We start from the raw sequence: 18577 nt of genomic DNA, 5'->3' as shown, positions 1-18577 counted from the left end.
TTCAGTTCAATCACTCAGTCATGTCCGACTCTTTGCGACCCCATGAACCACAGCATGCCAGGCCTCCCTGTCCATCACCAATTCCCGGAGTTCACCCAAACCCATGTCCATTGAGTCGATGATGCTATCCAACCATCTCATCCTGTTGTCCCCTTCTCCTCCTGCCCTCAATCTTTCCCAGCATCAGGGTCTTTTCAAATGAGTCAGCTCTTCACATCAGGTGGCCAAAGTACTGGAGTTTCAGCTTCAACATTAGTCCTTCCACTGAACACCCTGGACTGATCTCCTTTAGGACACTGAGTCGATGCAATTTAGAGCAGGGACTTCCAAACATTCTGAAGTCATGGAAACAAGAAAAACAAGGAGATGAGTAGGGTGAAATTTCAAAGACATAGAGAAGATTAATAGAAACTAACTTAAAGCATATGGAAGAAAGGAATCTTAAATAACCATGAATTAAGTATTAAGATATAAATTTTGGGATAGAGATTATGATAAACATTCTCATTTCTCATCTAGGTCACAGGTTTTTGCTTTTTTGGGTCAGTTTTTAAAAAGTAGCCTATTATATTTATACATGGTAATATTAACATTCTGGTAGACTCTTTGATTATGCTTCATGTAGACTCACTGCTGCAAAGGAGAAATCTAGACGTAAAATAAAATTTAGAATCTGGATTCAGAAATAATATACACATGGAAATAAGCCCTATACATGTAATATAAATAAATTATAAAATTTCACTCATCTTCACATATAGAATATAATTCTGATAAAATATCCAATAGGCCTGAAACAAGATTTCACGGTATCTCAGGGTTCAGAGAACACACTAATGTATTCTGGGGCATCTCAGTTCAGGATTATTTTGAAGGCTGTGAGTGTATATAATTAATCCTTCTTGACGTCATCAGTTTACTTAACTAGATGTTTGATTCCAACACTTAAAGTCTGTGTAACTGTATTTACATGTTTTTCTTTCTTATAAGTCAGTGTGTAACTCAATGACAAGGACTTCATTCTTTCTTTTATCCTCTACTATAATAAAGGGTACAGTGTAGGTGAGAAATACTCTTTACAACAATTTATAAATACATAGTGAAAGAAGAGTTAGCAGAGGAGAAAGAGAAAGGGAATATACATGCATAGATGTTCAAGATGGCTACAATAATGCAGCTTTAAAGACCAAGTGAGCAGCGTTTCGAGGCAGAAATGATCAACAGTATAAATGCTGCCTTGGGATTAAGAATGGAAGAAAAGCCCATTCTTATGCCATTGGATTTGTTAAAAATATCACTGATGATTTCTGAGAGAGTAGAGGAGATTTAGATCATGGGATGGGTAAAGAGGAACTGAAGTTCAAAGATGTGATGGGTTCAAATATTCAGAAATAAAGATGCGAAGGTGATAGACTGAAATGGGGAAACAAGAATGCTAGGGTTAAGAGTAAGGCCTATGGAGTAGGCTGCTGGGGAACAAATGTCCATTTTTCCAGTTAGTAGCTGTGTGAACCTGGGCAAGTTACTTAACTTTTCTGAGCTTTGGTTTCCCTATGTGTAAAATGAGATCATCACAGTACCCATCTCATAAGGCTTGTGGTTTAAATGAACTAACTACATGAAATGCTGACCATGAGTCAAACATAAGTAGGTATTATTAATCTGCTGTGATTAGTCAAGTTTATCTTTTTGTGCAAGTGTGAGGACAGAAAAATCATGGAGAAGTATGAAGACCTTAGAGGGCTATGAAAAGCAGGATGCCTACAAACTAACAGGAACTCTGGACAGTGGAAGAACTCACCTTAAGAAGATGAATGTGGCAACGCTTTAGATTCTGGAATGTAGAGTAATGCCCAGGAGAAGATACTGGCAAATGACAGAACTCTTGTATTGAATGGCTCCTATCTTCTCAATGGAATTTAGGCCAACTGATAATAACTCATAGTGTATTTTTAGAATTTTAGAAAGCTTTAGTCTGAATAGAAATTGAATACTACTGCAGCTAAGTCAAATTTGTCTTATGCCCTGAGGCTTTCTGTTTACACACTATGGCTCACAAGTACGGATTTAATATATTTTTTTAAAAACAAATACTGCTTATTAGATAGTCCAGGCATTAGTGTTTAGATTATAACCTATCAAAAGGCATGAAAAGTATATTCTGAGTAAACAGATGATGGTTGTCAAATAAAAACTTGATTACAGAGAACTTAAAACGTTCTAGACTAACCTCGGAAAGGCAATGGCACCCCACTCCAGTACTTTTGCCTAGAAAATCCCATGGACGGAGGAGCCTGGTAGGCTGCAGTCCATGGGGTCGCTAGAGTTGGACACGACTGAAGGGACTTAGCAGCAGACTAACCTAAATGCATTTGTGACAAGAGTCTCTGAGGTGAAAAACAAATCATTAATATTTTTTTTCTTCTCTGTGCAGGTATTTCACATCTGTATGTCTTTTCTGCTTGATAAAAGAAAGCTAAGTTTTAAATAATAACCTTAAAAGTTTCTTCAGGATGCCAGCACACACTCATTCCAGGGGAATGAAGAACAAAATGAGCTGTCTGTATTCCTTCCAAGTTCCAAATCCTAATAAAAGAACAGGAGTATAATGTTAAAAATTTTTGATATGTTACTAAAACAAAGAAATTCCCTAAATTTATTCAAGGCTATCAACTAGAGATTATAGGGTAGATATCTGTATTTAAAGCATCTTTTATAGAAAATTATAACAATTATAATTATTTTAGAAAATGTAAAATCAGTATGAAGAATTTAAGTTTTACCACATTCAATAATGGAAAAACAGGCACATACATTTTCTAATTAATCTACTACAGCAATACCATAACACAGTAACCAAATTAAATTATTCATGAACTCCTTCTTTTGTGGACAGAATCTTGAGGTTTTTCTAGGTCACTAATCAGGTTGTATTCCTACTTCAGTGAGTGAAAGTGAAGTCGCTCAGTTGTGTCTGATTCTTTGCAACCCCATGGACTGTATGTAGCCTACCAGGCTCCTCCATCCATTGGATTTTCCAGGCAAGAGTACTGAAGTGGGTTGCCAATTCCTTCTCCAGGGGATCTGCCCAACCAGGGATCGAACCCAGGTCTCCTGCATTGTATACATACCATCTGAGTCACTAGGGAAGCCCCTTCAGTAGTCACTTCAATTAACAATAATTTCTACCAGGGGTATTTAAAACATACACCTGTACCCCTCTCTTCCACCCCAGTGCTCCCATTTTAAACATAAAGAAGCTAGTATGAGGTGATGTGAATTTAGGGAGATAGGAGTTGCTCACTCCTTCTGCCTTTGGGTTCCCAGGCCAAGGGCTATTTCCTATCATTTACCTTTTCTGATATGGCTCACTTCCTCAATTCTTCTCTAACGAGCCTTGACTAATAAAAAATCAAAGGACAGAATGGCTGAAGGAACAAGCATCTGGTTCCCTGTACTCTCCCTCTCTTCAATACTTAAAACAAACCTACTCAATTTCCATCTCAATTTTTTTCCCATCCCGCGGAGAGCTCAAGATTCCGAAGTCTCAGTAATGACTTGTGAGAAGTCCTATTCTTCATCTAGACTACTGGTTTTTGAGCTCATTCTTCACATTCAATCTTTGTTATATCTCACTGGTACAGAGTGTGGCATAGAGTTAGGATGGCAAGAGACAGAAGGTAAAGAGTAGCTGGCAAAGTGTCCACAGAATCTGGTCCTTAAGAACTGAATGCATTTATTAGAATGCCTTGGAGTTTTTCTTCTATATTATAGTTTATATCTCATTAGGGACCATAAAACAGTTTCAAGAAACTTAGGGAATGTTTTTAAGGTTGAAGCAAAATTTTATTTCAAAGAAAGCAGACATATTTATTTTACAATGCCTCTACTATTCTGTGCCAAATCACAGGATTTAAATATTTTTCCTTTCTATAGAAATTATAGGTTCTCCAATCTTTAAATATCTTAGTTACATATAAACTAACATAAATATGCTTTAAAATGATTATCTATTTGATTAAATAGAAGAAGCATACACTTTTTTTCCTCTCGCTAAATTAACACTTCTTCTGTATTTACTACATAGCGAGACAACTACAATTTAACTGAGGAGGTTGGAATCACATTTCCTATGGGTTTATTCAATTGTGTTTCCACTTTCCACAATATAGAAGATTATTAGTCAAGGCAACTGAATATTTCTTTCTTCCTTATTACCGTTTATACAATAAAGTAGTGGACTAGCATATATTTTACCACTATTGAAGTAGCAGAAATTTGTCTTGCATATTCAATGAATCCCATGAGAGAATGGTTTAAAGGCTCCATTCTTTTGATTTTATTCTAATATGTATTTGACTTTTGTTTGCTATTATATTGAATGAATACAGACCAGGATATTTTCATGACTTTTTAATTTCAAATGAAGGAAACTGAAGAGATTTAAAAAATGGATATTCTTTAAAAAACAGGCCAATTGATGAAGTATATTCTTGTCCACTGAACCAAATTTTAATCTCATTTTTAAACAGTATTTAGCCTCAACAGAATCTGATACATTTTGGGAAAAAACAAACCAAACCAAACTGATTTAAAAAATGAGGAGAGTGATCCAGATTACTTTATGGGATTAGGGTAAAATGATTTATAGCTTATAATTATATGCTTATTAAATAATTCTCAGCAGTTGCATAATCCAAGTACTAAGCATGCAAAATACAACCAATTGGGCTGAAATGAGTTATCACAGCTAAATTAGCTACAGATGGTACACTTTAACTTGTTAGGTTTTATTTCCCATTTTGATAGATTCTATAATTAAGCTTCTCTCAAATCCTTTTGTGGAGCTCAACTTATTTTCCTGTGTCTTTACTACATATCTCATCTAGCTAACATAGTCCCATCAGATGAAATCACATTTCTTTTTTTGCAGTATACCATAAATAATAAAAATACATAAATCTTAAGCATGCAGCTCAAAGAGAACACACCTGAAGCATCCAGATTAAGATAGCATTTCCAGAACTTCAAATGTCATCTGTGCTTCCTTATAGTCCCTATTTCCTTTGTTGTCGTTGTTGCTGTTCAGTTGCTAAGTCATGTCTGACTCTTTTTGACCCCATGGACTGTAGCCTGGCAGGCTCCTCTGTTCTTCACTATCTCCTGGAGTTTGCTCAGATTCACATCCATTGAGTCGGTGATGCTATCTAACCATTTCATTCTCTGCCACCCCCTTCTCCTGTTTTCTTGCCTTCTCATAAAAAGTACCCACCATCCTGACTTCTGCTGGTTTGGGATATTATAAAGATGGAATCCTATGGAAAATACTATCCAGTGTATTTTCTTGGTCTGGCATCTTTTATTCATTATTAAATCTTGTGAAAGTTACCAACATTGCTGCATGTTGTTCTTTGTTCATTCTCATTGCTGTACATAGTATTCCATTAATTAAGTACACTGCCAAGTATTTATCCATTCTACTGCTGACAGACATTTAGGTTGTTTCCAATTTATGGTCATTACTAATAATCCTTCTACAGATTTTCCTGTATATGTCTTTTAGTGAATACAGACATCCACACACTCATTCCACTCTTACATAGACACATGCCCACATTTTTCCACCTCCACTTTCTGAATACTCACTAGATCATAGCTTACAAATACATTCAACTTTAGCAAGTATACTGTCAAATAGGTTTCCAGACTGGCTGTACCTCATTTATCTTCTTTCCCCTTTCATCTTTCTTTGTAATCACCAACTGAAAATGCCTAAACTTTCTCTGACAAATTTTCTGACAAAACAATCTTAAAAGAATTATTTGTCTCAATAGCAAAAGGCACAACTTTTCAGTTGAGCTTATCTGTAAGGTTGATTTCTCAAATCATTCCCTTTCCACTTGCATTTTTTGTTATTTTCATGTATTTGTAAATGAATAAATTTCTATCAGTTTTAAAATGTAGTGAACACAATATATAGTAAAAACTCTCTTAATTGACCTCCTTCTGAAAGATTACTTTTTCTCTCTCCAGAACTGACAAGAGTAAGATTATTTTCTAATAGCTCACATGTGCATCTGTTGTAGGCTTACCTCACAGAAAAATGGGCTTAGTGAACTGCTGCTTGTAAGTCATGTAAACCCATGTTTATTAGTCTATTGTAATTACATAATTATATAAGCTGGCAAAATATGAATGTGAAAGAACTGTTTCAATGGAACTAAGTTGATGGTAACTAAATGAAGGTAAGTTTCTAAATGAAAAAATGCTCTTAAATTAAGCATGCATGACAGTTACAAAAGAATAAACAGTTGAAACAAAAACATAGCTATATTTGAATTATGACTGCTTGACAAATTTTGTTTTCATTGTAGACACTGGATTATGGGTGTGGTTTAAGCAAAAAAGAAGTCCAAAGCAAATCAATGGATACATAATTTAAGAAAAACAAAAATCCTTGGTCTATACCAAAAAATTGGCAAATTTTCATATATACATTATTTATTAAAATAAGGTAAGACTTCCCTGGTGGTGCCCTGGATAAGAACCCATCTGCCCATGCATGGGATATGAGTTCAATTCTTGGTCCAAGAAGATTCCACATGCCACGGAACAATGAGGCCTCTGCGCTGTAACTACTGAGCCAGTGCTCTAGAGCCTGTGAGCTGCAACTACTGAAACCGGCAGGCTCAGAGCCTGTGCTCTGCACAAGAGCAGCCACAGCAACGAGAAGCCCACATGATGCAACGAGACAGCAGCCCCTGTTCTCTGCAACCAGCCCACGTGCAGCAACAAAGATCAAGTGCAAACGAAAATAAAAGAAGTAAATTAAATAAGTTAGATAGACATTCCTTTAAAATGATTTCCTGAGTTTGTTGACTTTTTGGTTATCTAAGGAACTGCAAGTTCAGACCATGTCAGATAAGAGTTTCTACTATAATTGGGAAAAAAACCCCATAAATTCACATTTTAATATTTCCAAATTTATTGCTAGTATATTTGTATATAATATGTAAAATTACCTAAAAGTTCATTATAACTGAAGAAGCATACTTTTCAGGCAAGTGGTATAGCAAGAAATAGAAAAGCTATAAGGGTTTATAACTTTCTTAATATACACAATAAAACATATTGAAAGATAATAGACTCTTCATCAAAGTATAAAAATGGGTTGCCATTTCCTTCTCCAATGCATGAAAGTGAAAAGTGAAAGTGAAGTCGCTCAGTCGTGTCCAACTCTTAGCGACCCCATGGACTACAGCCCACCTAGGCCCTCCGTCCATGGGATTTTTCAGGCAAGAGTACTGGAGTGGGGTGCCATTGCCTTCTCCTAAAAATATAACATTAACAAGTTAAACTACCATGGTCAAAAATCAGGAGCTATATAAAACATATATGTATACCTATTCAAATGTTTGCAAGGGAAATTTCAAAACAAAAGCTTTTAAGGTAATGCTGACATATTAAGAAATCAATCATATAGACTGAACCTAAGGGCACTGGATACAGATAGCATTACTCTTGAGGTAAATAAAATGACAGTTTTGATGCAATTTGACTATGACTATAACTTCCCCACCCCTCTCAACTCTGTGGTCTTAAGTAGAACTCTCAGATTTAGTTCTTTGAGGTACAGGTGAAGAGGTATGCTGATCTAAGATTAGGAACTTATCTTACTTTTGGTAGTTCATTGTCAAAATTTTTGCTTCATTTCAGGCTGAGTGCTTTTCAGTAGAATATTAAGTATTCCTAACCATATGGTTGGAGAAGGAAATGGCAACCCACTCCAGTGTTCTTGCCTGGAGAATCCCAGGGACGGGGGAGCCTGGTGGGCTGCCATCTATGCAGTCACACAGTTGGACACAACTGAGGTGACTTAGTAGCAGCAGCAATCATATGGTACTTAAATGTTAAGTGTCCCATTTAATTAATAAAAAGGTCTCATAAATTAGGTGCTGGCATATAGGGGATAGCCTAGATAGTCTCAAGAGGTCTTTTACTTAGAGGGAGGTGTTCCCTCTGAAAATTCAAAAGGAAATTTCCTGGATAATTTTATTTTCCACTTTTAATTGGCAGCTCATTGTCTATTAAGGAGTTCATCACAGAAGGAAATTTCTGCTACCAAATGTTTACAACAGACAAAAGAAGGAATAGATGACATTAAATGACACATCTGTATTCATTTGGCCCTTTCTAACTGGTAAAGTGAAAAATACAAACCATAATCCTTTTAAAAGACAGGACTGGAACACATGAATCACTGTGTTGATTAATTAAATATAAAAGAATAAAGGCAATACTTAGATGTAGTTATAAAGATGAGAAGGCACTTTACAAATGTTACTTGTACAGGAAAGCGACCTTTAACACTCCTAGACAAGAAACATAATTTTCACTGAGTTTGTGACAGCAAAATGAAGATTCTCCCCCATCATTTCCTAATCAATCACTAATCAATTTCACTAATCAATCACTAAGTCACTCATCATGCTATGGATGATTCAAAATAGGGGAAAATGTGGTATCTTTCCACAGTAAGTGAACACACAAATAGGAGGAAGAGTGAAACAAATATAAAACTATTCAGTACTAAAATATCTGGTTTTAAGTTGAAAAGGAGTTCAGAGGTGGGGAATCACATAATTGAAAGCACAAATCTAGGGATCAGGTAGACAAATCTTGACAGGGATATGGGAGGTTAAAGAGATGAATGAATAAACTGTCAGCTTGTGGCTTAGACTATAGAGAACTCTGATTCTCTATTCCCTTTAAAGGGAGAGGCTTTAACAGTGGAGGTGACAAAATGGTGAAAAAAGTGAAGGTCGCTCAGCTGTGTCCGACTCTTTGCAATCCCATGGAGTATACAGTCCACGGAATTTTCCAGGCCAGAATACTGGAGTGGGTAGCCACTCCACCTCCCGACCCAGGAATTGAATTGGGGTCTCCTGCATTGCAGGTGGATTCTTTACCAGCTGAGCTACCAGGGAAGCCCACAAAATGGTATGACAGTGTAAAATAAAAATTTTGCAAAGGATACTTTCAGGATATGTTAGTGTTTCAAATATACTCAGAAAAAATATTAGACTAATTCTGCTTTTTTTAAAAAATCAATACTTGATACTAAGCAAATAGTATTAGTAACAGATGAAATGGACTACCAGAAATTTTACTGACAAGAGTAAGAAAATTATAAGGATGAAAATGAAAGATAATTACTTATGCTATTTTATCCTTCAATAATTAAAAATCATGAATCAACCAGAGGACAGTGTGAAGGCCAGATACACAGCTATCCCTCCTCGTGCCCAGAAGTTTTATTAGATTCTCCCTGTACCCAGGAAGTGTTTTGGGAAGGAAGAAGGGCAAGGAGATATCCTGAGAAGTAAATTACCTTCTGGGTTACTACCCACAAAAGACTATTAAAACAGAATAAACTAAGATGTTTTAACTAAAAAGACTAAACTAAGTGGTTTCTGAAAATTACATTAATGAGTGCTTAAGAAAAAGGTATAATCCATGATAGGAACATTCATGCTCTATTATTTGTACATCTAAGCTATTATATCTTTATACTGACTTGTCTACAAATAATATTAAAATTTATGAACACAAAAATTCATAAGTCAAAAATAGAGTCAATAATCAAAGGCTGTACTTTGAAGGGGAGAGGAAGTGGCCTGTTTCAAATATAATACTAATAAACCAACTTTACCACACAAACAACAATGTACTATTATACATCATGAAGCTTCGGAGGGGTTAAAAAATCTTACACATTTACATGTCATTCCTTCATTTTTTTCCTTAAAATTATAAACAAATGCAGCAGAAACTACCAATTTATCATACCTGAGGGCCACCCCAGAGGAGAAGTGACATCTTATTTAACTTACAAAGACAAACATTTCTGAAGCATAGGAATTGTGAGATATTTTGTCAGATTTAAAAATAAACCTCGAAATTAAACTCTCAACTGCAAAGAAATAGCATATGGTAGTTTTCAAACAGATATTTAGTTATTTCATCTTCAAGGAATTCAGAATAAAAGGACTTTTCCTTTAACTAACATAAACCTTAACACAAACACCAGTAATACTACCCAGGAAATACTCGCCTTTCATTACTTTCAAGAAAAATTTCAATATACTTTGTAAGTTATTTGACTATATGCTACAAAAGAGGGAAGGTACTCCTTATCAGTTACATTAGTGGACTTTCAAAATAAACCTGAATGGATATGTTTCAAGAATATGGTTATTATTTGTACAATTCACTTCTTACAACCACACAATGGCTACAATGGCTAAAAAGCAAGCTTAAGTTACTGCAGTCACTGATAGGGTAATACGCTTTATGAAGCACTGGTTTTATATTTCATCTGCAAGAGCACGTGAGAGACCAAAGGGTTGAACACCACAGTGGTATTACCAGTACACGATCATACAAAATTTCAGAAAATTCTTTCATCATTTTATAACTTTTCACTCTATTACAATCTTTTATTAACACACTATTTCTTGGCCTCGACATAACAGATCTGCAAAGGTGATCAAAAGACTTTACTATAATTTTTGGATGGTTCTTATAAAGACATTAAATCCTTATGTTTCACTCACTAGAGGTAAATTCAATACAAGCTGTCTCTTTTATCTCATTCTTAAAGCTCTTATTAGAACTATGAAATAATTAATCTTGATTCAAAATGTTATAAAAAACTAGAGGAAATTTTAGAGGACAAGCAGAAAACTTTATTTCTGTAATTATTTAACCATACATTATAATGAATAGTATACATTCTTCTGATTTCACTTTGTACCTGTAATTATCAGGCATCATTTAACTGCTCCTAAATGCAGATTGATCTTCCAAGCAATGCTCTCTTGGCCTATCTTCAGAAGGTTCTCAGTCTTAATTTTTCTCTCTTTCCCGTAAGGACTAATTTTAAGTAAATCACTTATTTTGTGATCTTAGCTGGGGTGGGGTTCGGGGAGGAACACTGTCTTAACTGTGGATCTTAAAGATGCAAATATACATGAGCAGAAGTATTATGGGAAGAATGTAGCTAACATGGGATATATAGAAGACAGTTGATAAACATTCTATTTCTCTCATAATAATTTTCAAAAAACAGCATTATTGGCTTAGTGGATATCTAAGGTAATTTAGTATTCCCTTATCTAGCAATTTGGTTATATTCCTAAAAAAAATCATTATTTTTTATGTCTCACCCTTCCTCCCATTTTAGTTAAATTGATGACAGCTAGAACATGACAACTACCAATATTCCGTGTTTTATAGACAAAGTGAATGGCACATTACACGCCTCTATTATTTTAGTCTTGAACTAAGAATTTCTTGGTTTTTGGAAGCCACTTTTCCTTCACCATAAATTTTATCTAATATTTTAAAAGATTACTGGGGAGGAGGAGGAGGAAATGGATTTAGTTCTGACATCTTCTGTAGTTACAGTGAGTACTGCATCTTCTATTTCTTTTGTATCCCCCAAAGTACTAAATGTTGGCTATACTAAACATGTTTAATAAATACTTGTTGATCTGACTTGTTCTTACAGAACGGTACTGTTTTTAATATACAAGAACATCTGTTATTTGGCACTGACTAGGAATGAGATGTTCTGTATTAGTGAGTTTTTAAAATAATAAGCTTAACCCGGTAAATACTTAAACACCATTTTTACCTTCTTTGGGAAGGAGGGGGATAATAAATCTTTCTAAATATGCATTTACTTACCTCTCAAAAATAATAATTTTAACTTTCTTCAGATGATTCTAGGTCATAATTTGAAGTACTAGTACTTATATTTTCCTGTACATAAATGTATGTATATGATAGATCTATATATGGAGAACATGAAGAGGGACCATAAAAGAATGGTGTTCTAACATGAGGCCGAATGACTAGCAATCCTATGATTTACTTGGGAATTCTTTTCTTAAACACATCTGTCAGATGTTTGTTTGGTAATGGCATTTTTTTAATAAAGACATGGTGACAGATAAAGGATTGTATTCATTCATTCACTCACTCACTAAATACTTAAGAGGGTACTCTTCTAGGGCTGGGATGACTCTAGGGTAGTCAAGCATGGCTGACCCTGTAAAATCCCTTAGTGAAAAGGGCAGTCTACTCTAGGATCATTTTCCTTGTCCTCTACAAAACTCCATTTCTCCTTTCTTGCTCCTCATCTGAAAGCTGGCCTAATGACATATGAACGAATATGACATCTTCGTTTCAAGAAATGGTACTGGAGTGTTTTAGCAAAGATATCTTTCAAAAATGATAGATTCTTCCCAAGCAGAAGATGATAACATGTCTGTACACATTACCCTAAGTATAATTCTATCAATTTTATTAAACCCTACATAACGCTTGATTTTAATTAGGGCATAGAAATAATATGAACATTTGCTTTTTCAATAATATAAAAAGATCAAAACTTCAATTGGAGAATCTACCAAGTAGTATTTTTGAGGAGTAAATGAATTAATTTATATAAAACATAGTATGATCACTTACTATTAACTGAATCAAAATTTCTCAACAGGGCATGGTTCCAACACCTAGTTACATTTCTGATTGTCCTAATGAGTGGGGTGCTACAAGCATTTAGTGAAAGGGAACCAGGGATGCTAGCCATTCTACATGACTTTTGCATGTCACAGTAAAATTGAGAAATACTAGGTGGGGCCATTTCAAGATAGGAAATATGTTTTTTTCAATCTTTGTTAGTGTTCCATCCCATGTCATAACAGTGAATTACTCTGACACCATCCATATAAAAATTGGCTACTTTGCAAGAATATTATCCTTCCCTATTTTTTCAACTTGACATCCTATAATCTGTCTTGTCAGGTTATTTCCATTTTGATTAGCCTTTATTTCCATACTCTTTCACTTCCCATAGTACAATTTTGTTTTTTTAATTACTACTGACTTCAGATTTTAGTCTAATACCAAGTTTTGCTCAAGGTTATGACATTGCAGAACTCCAGATGGCACTATTTACATTGTACTCTGTAAGCCATAGCTCTGGAATTGTGCAGCTTGGCAGCTTTGCCTCTGCCTTACATTTTCCTGTTATCTTATGTTTCTAATACTCAAATTTATTTCCTGTAAAGAGTGACAAAGACTACATGTTACTATATCTTCTTATGTGGTCATGTCTGAACACATATACACTGTACTGCTATTCTATAACTACTTGTTTTTTTTATAGATATGTGTAATATAATTAAAACACTTATATAATATTAAAATATTTTAGAGAAATGTACAATCAAAATATTTTTATCATTATATATTTTGATAGGTTATATTTTCTATGAGGTTCATTCAAAATTGTATAGTACACTTTTTTTTTTCTCATTCTTTTTTACTTTACAATATTCTATTGGTTTTGCCATACACTGACATGAATCCGCCACTGGTGTAAATGCACTCCCCATCCTGAATCCCCCTCCCACCTCCCTCCCCATACCATCCCTCTGGGTCATCCCAGTGCACCAGCCCCAAGCATCCTGTATCATGCATTGAACCTGGACTGGTGTTTTGTTTCACATATGATATTATACATGTTTCAACACCATCCTCCCAAATCATCCCACCCTCGCCCTCTCCAACAGAGTCCAAAAGACTGTTCTATACATCTGTGTCTCTTTTGCTGTCTCGCATACAGGGTTATCGTTAATACCTTTCTAAATTCCATATGTATGTGTTAGTATACTGTATTGGTGTTTCTCTTTCTGGCTTGCTTCACTCTGTATAATAGGCTCCAATTTCATCCACCTCATTAGAACTGATTCAAATGTATTCTTTTTAATGGCTGAGTAATACTCCATTGTATATATGTACCACAGCTTTTTTTTTTTATACCTCTAATGCTTTATTAAGAATTTCCTCCTTGTTGTCACATTGGTTTTCTAGCATGTCTTCATAGATATCCATGAGATAGGCAATGAAGTAGGGAGAGCTGTGACTTAGTTGTAAATCAAGTAATTGATTTAACAGATTGGGATATTTGAAAAGACTACGACCCTGCAAAATCTCTTTCAAATAATTCCATGCACTTTCATTATGTGGAACTAGTTTGATCATTTCCAGAGTGTACTGGATTTCTCTCTCCAATATAGCATGATCATTGTAGCCCGTAGTGTTAGAAATTATGAAATATCTTTGGTTCCAGACAGTTATTTCTCACATCCTCTTTGAGAAGTTGGTCTACATACTGCAACTCATTATCCCAAAGTTTAAATTCCTGAATAACCTGTCGGTGTTGCCAGGCATGGTAATTCTTTGCACCCTGAGTAAGAATATCCGCAATAAACTGAAGCTCCTGAGATGGGTCTCTCAGCCATTCCACCAGCACTCACCTATGATGCCAAACTTGATAGTTTTTGGGCCATTGCTCAATTATTGCCAAGACGAGTAGTTCATTTCCTCATGTAGATCTTTCTGAAGTGACTTTGAGAGAACACTCCAGAAATGCCACACTATGTAACTGGCTGCATTTAACTCAATAGCATCTCTGATTAATTTAAAAGCCTGCTCACTTCTCTCGTCCCGCTGCAGGACAGCCCAGAAATAATCATAGACGTCCTGAAATTTCTCACTATAAATGATCTGGACCACTGGATTGGGGCCATCATTCTGCGGCACTGGATCTATATCAGGCCATTCTGCTCTGTCCCTGTATAGGACATAGGTGGGCGAGTCCAGGCTCAGGAACCCATCATCCATAAGGGATGCCGCCTCTTCCTGCAGTGGCTGGGGAGGCGGCGGAGGAGGATGGGGCTGAGGAGGCGGCGGCGGCTTCCGCTGACCTGGTTCCCTGCCCCGTGCGGCCTCCCCGACCCCAGTGGTGGCCGCCATCACTGCTCTGCCCAAGCTGAGGCGGCGGAGGCCCCGCCCCCAGGGCTACCACAGCTTTCTTATCCATTCATCTGCTGATGGATATCTAGGTTGCTTCCATGTCCTGGCTATTATAAACAATGCTGTGACAAACACTGGGGTACATGTGTCTCTTTCAATTCTGGTTTCCTCGGTGCGTATGCCCAGCAGTGGGATTGCTGGGTCGTATGCCAGTTCTATTTCCAGTTTTTTAAGGAATCTCCACACTGTTCTTCATAGTGGCTGTACTAGTTTGCATTCCCACCAACAGTGTAAGAGGGTTCCCTTTTCTCCACACCCTCTCCAGCATTTATTGCTTGTAGACTTTTGGATAGCAGCCATTCTGACTGGCGTGAAATGGTACTCATTGTGGTTTTGATTTGCATTTCTCTGATAATGAGTGATGTTGAGCATCTTTTCATGTGTTTGTTAGCCATCTGTATGTCTTCTCTGGAGAAATGTCTGTTTAGTTCTTTGGCCCATTTTTTGATTGGGTCATTTATTTTTCTGGAATTGAGCTGTAGGAGTTGCTTGTATATTTTTGAGATTAATTCTTTGTCAGTTGCTTCCTTGGCTATTATTTTCTCCCATTCTGAAGGCTGTCTTTTCACCTTGCTTATAGTTTCCTTTGTTGTGCAGAAGCTTTTAATTTTAATTAAGTCACATTTGTTTATTTTTGCTTTTATTTCCAGTATTCTGGGAGGTGGGTCATAGAGGATTCTGCTGTGATATATGTCGGAGAGTGTTTTGCCTATGTTCTCCTCTAGGAGTTTTATAGTTTCTGGTCTTACGTTTAGATATTTAATCCATTTTGAGTTTATCTTTGTGTATGGTGTTAGAAAGTGTTCTAATTTCATTCTTTTACAAGTGGTTGACCAGTTTTCCCAGCACCACTTGTTAAGGAGATTGTCATTTCTCCATTGTATATTCTTGCCTCCTTTGTCAAAGATAAGGTGTACATAGGTGTGTGGATTTATTTCTGGGCTTTTTATTTTGTTCCATTGATTTATATTTCTGTCTTTGTGCCAATACCATACTGTCCTGATGACTGTGGCTTTGTAGTAGAGCCTGAAGTCAGGCAGGTTGATTGCTCCAGTTCCATACTTCTTTCTCAAGATTGCGTTGGCTATTTGAGGTTTTTTGTATTTCCATACAAATTGTGAAATTATTTGTTCTAGCTCTGTGAAAAATACCATTGGTAGCTTGATAGGGATTGCACTGAATCTACAGATTGCTTTGGGGAGTATACTCATTTTCACTATATTGATTCTTCCAATCCACGAACACAGTATATTTCTCCATCTATTTGTGTCCTCTTTGATTTCTTTCACCAGTGTTTTATAGTTTTCTATATATAGGTCTTTTGTTTCTGTAGGTAGATATATTCCTGAGTATTTTACCACTTCATGGGAAATAGATGGGGAAACAGTAGAAACAGTGTCAGACTTTCTTTTTCTGGGCTCCAAAATCACTACAGATGGTGACTACAGCCATGAAATTAAAAGACACTTACTCCTTGGAAGGAAAGTTATGACCAACCTAGATAGCATATTGAAAAGCAGAGACATTACTTTGCCAACAAAGGTTCGTCTAGTCAAGGCTATGGTTTTTCCAGTGGTCATGTATGGATGTGAGAGTTGGACTGTGAAGAAGGCTGAAAGCCAGAGAATTGATGCTTTTGACCTGTGGTGTTGGAGAAGACTCTTGAGGGTCCCTTGGACTGCAAGGAGATCCAACCAGTCCATTCTGAAGGAGATCTGCCCTGGGATTTCTTTGGAAGGAATGATGCTGAAGCTGAAGCTCCAGTACTTTGGCCACCTCATGCGAAGAGTTGACTCATTGGAAAAGACTCTGATGCTGGGAGGGATTGGGGGCAGGAGGAGAAGGAGACGACAGAGGATGAGATGGCTGGATGGCATCACTGACTCGATGGACGTGAGTCTGAGTGAACTCCGGGAGCTGGTGATGGACAGGGAGGCCTGGCCTGCTGCGATTCATGAGGTCGCAGAGTCGGACACAACTGAGCGACTGAGCTGATCTGATCTGATTTTATTCTTTTCATTGCAATGGTGAATGGAATTGTTTCCTTAATTTCTCTTTCTGTTTTCTCATTGTTAGTGTATACGAATGCAAGGGATCTCTGTGTGTTGATTTTATATCCTGCAACTTTACTATATTCATTGATTAGCTCTAGTAATTTTCTGGTGGAGTCTTTAGGGTTTTCTATGTAGAGGATCATGTCATCTGCAAACAGTGAGAGGTTTACTTCTTTTCCAATTTGCATTCCTTTTATTTCTTTTTCTGTTCTGATTGCTGTGGCCAAACTTCCAAAAGTATGTTGAATAGTAAGTGGTGATAGTGGGCACCCTTCTCTGGTTCCTGACTTTAGGGGAAATGCTTTCATTTTTCACCATTGAGGATAATGGGTTTGCTGTGGGTTTGTCATATATAGCTTTTATTATGTTGAGGTATGTTCCTTCTGTTCCTGCTTTCTGGAGGGTTTTTATCATAAATGGATGTTGAATTTTGTCAAAGGCTTTCTCTGCATCTATTGAGATAGTCATATGATTTTTATTTATCAATTTGTTAATGTGGTGTATTACATTGATTGATTTGCGGATATTGAAGAATTCTTGCATCCCTGGGATAAAGCCCACTTGGGCATGGTGTATGATCTTTTTAATGTGTGGTTGGATTCTGATTGCTTGATTGCTAGAATTTTGTTAAGGATTTCTGCATCTATGTTCATCAGTGATATTGGCCTGTCGTTTTCTTTTTTTGTGGCATCTTTGTCAGGTTTTGGCTTTAGGGTGATGGTGGCCTCATAGAATGAGTTTGGAAGTTTACCTTCCTCTGCAATTTTCTGGAAGAGTTTGAGTAGGATAGGTGTTAGCTCTTCTCTAAATTTTCGGTAGAATTCAGCTGTGAAGCCGTCTGAACCTGGGGTTTTGTTTGCTGGAAGATTTCTGATTACGATTTCAATTTCCGTGCTTGTGATGGGGCTGTTAAGATTTTCTATTTCTTCCTGGTTCAGTTTTGGAAAGTTATACTTTTCTAAGAATTTGTCCATTTCTTCCAAGTTGTCCATTTTATTGGCATATACTTGCTGATAGTAGTCTCTTATGATCCTTTGTATTTCTGTGTTGTCTGTTGTGATTTCTACATTTTCATTTCTACTTTTATTGATTTGATTTTTCTCCCTTTGTTTCTTGATGAGTCTGGCTAATGGTTTGTCACTTTTATTTATCTTCTCAAATAACCAGCTTTTGGCTTTGATTTTTGCTATGGTCTCTTTTGTTTCTTTTGCATTTATTTCTGCCCTAATTTTCAGAGAAGGCGATGGCACCCCATTCCAGTATTCTTGCCTGGAGAATCCCAGGGATGGGGGAGTCTGGTGGGCTGCCGTCTATGGGGTTGCACAGAGTCAGACACAACTGAAGTGACTCAGCAGCAGCAGCAGTAGCTGCCCTAATTTTTAAGATTTCTTTCCTTCTACTAACCCTGGGGTTCTTCATTTCTTCCTTTTCTAGTTGCTTTAGGTGTAGAGTTAGGTTATTTGACGTTTTTCTTGTTTCTCCAGGTATGCCTGTATTGCTATGAACCTTCCCCTTAGCACTGCTTCTACAGTATCCCGCAGGTTTCGGGTTGTTGTGCTTTCATTTTCATTCTT

General features: G+C 36.5%; 1 protein-coding gene and 1 pseudogene across 1 annotated transcript in view; both read right to left on the bottom strand.

Annotated features, from left to right (window-relative positions):
* Window positions 1–18577, bottom strand: part of NUP37 (nucleoporin 37) — a 54229-nt gene that overhangs the window by 7908 nt on the left and 27744 nt on the right. Inside the window, exon 6 of the mRNA XM_006058803.3 lies at window positions 2496–2586. Coding sequence (XP_006058865.2) covers window positions 2496–2586 — 91 coding nt within the window. The remainder of the gene's footprint in view (window positions 1–2495; window positions 2587–18577) is intronic.
* LOC102395001 lies at window positions 13770–15028 on the bottom strand (annotated as a pseudogene).

Source organism: Bubalus bubalis, chromosome 4 (assembly GCF_019923935.1).
Source record: "Bubalus bubalis isolate 160015118507 breed Murrah chromosome 4, NDDB_SH_1, whole genome shotgun sequence".
In the NCBI taxonomy this organism is placed as follows: domain Eukaryota; kingdom Metazoa; phylum Chordata; class Mammalia; order Artiodactyla; family Bovidae; genus Bubalus; species Bubalus bubalis.
Note: the sequence above shows the minus strand (reverse complement) of the source record. Positions and strands in the feature narration are given on the sequence as shown.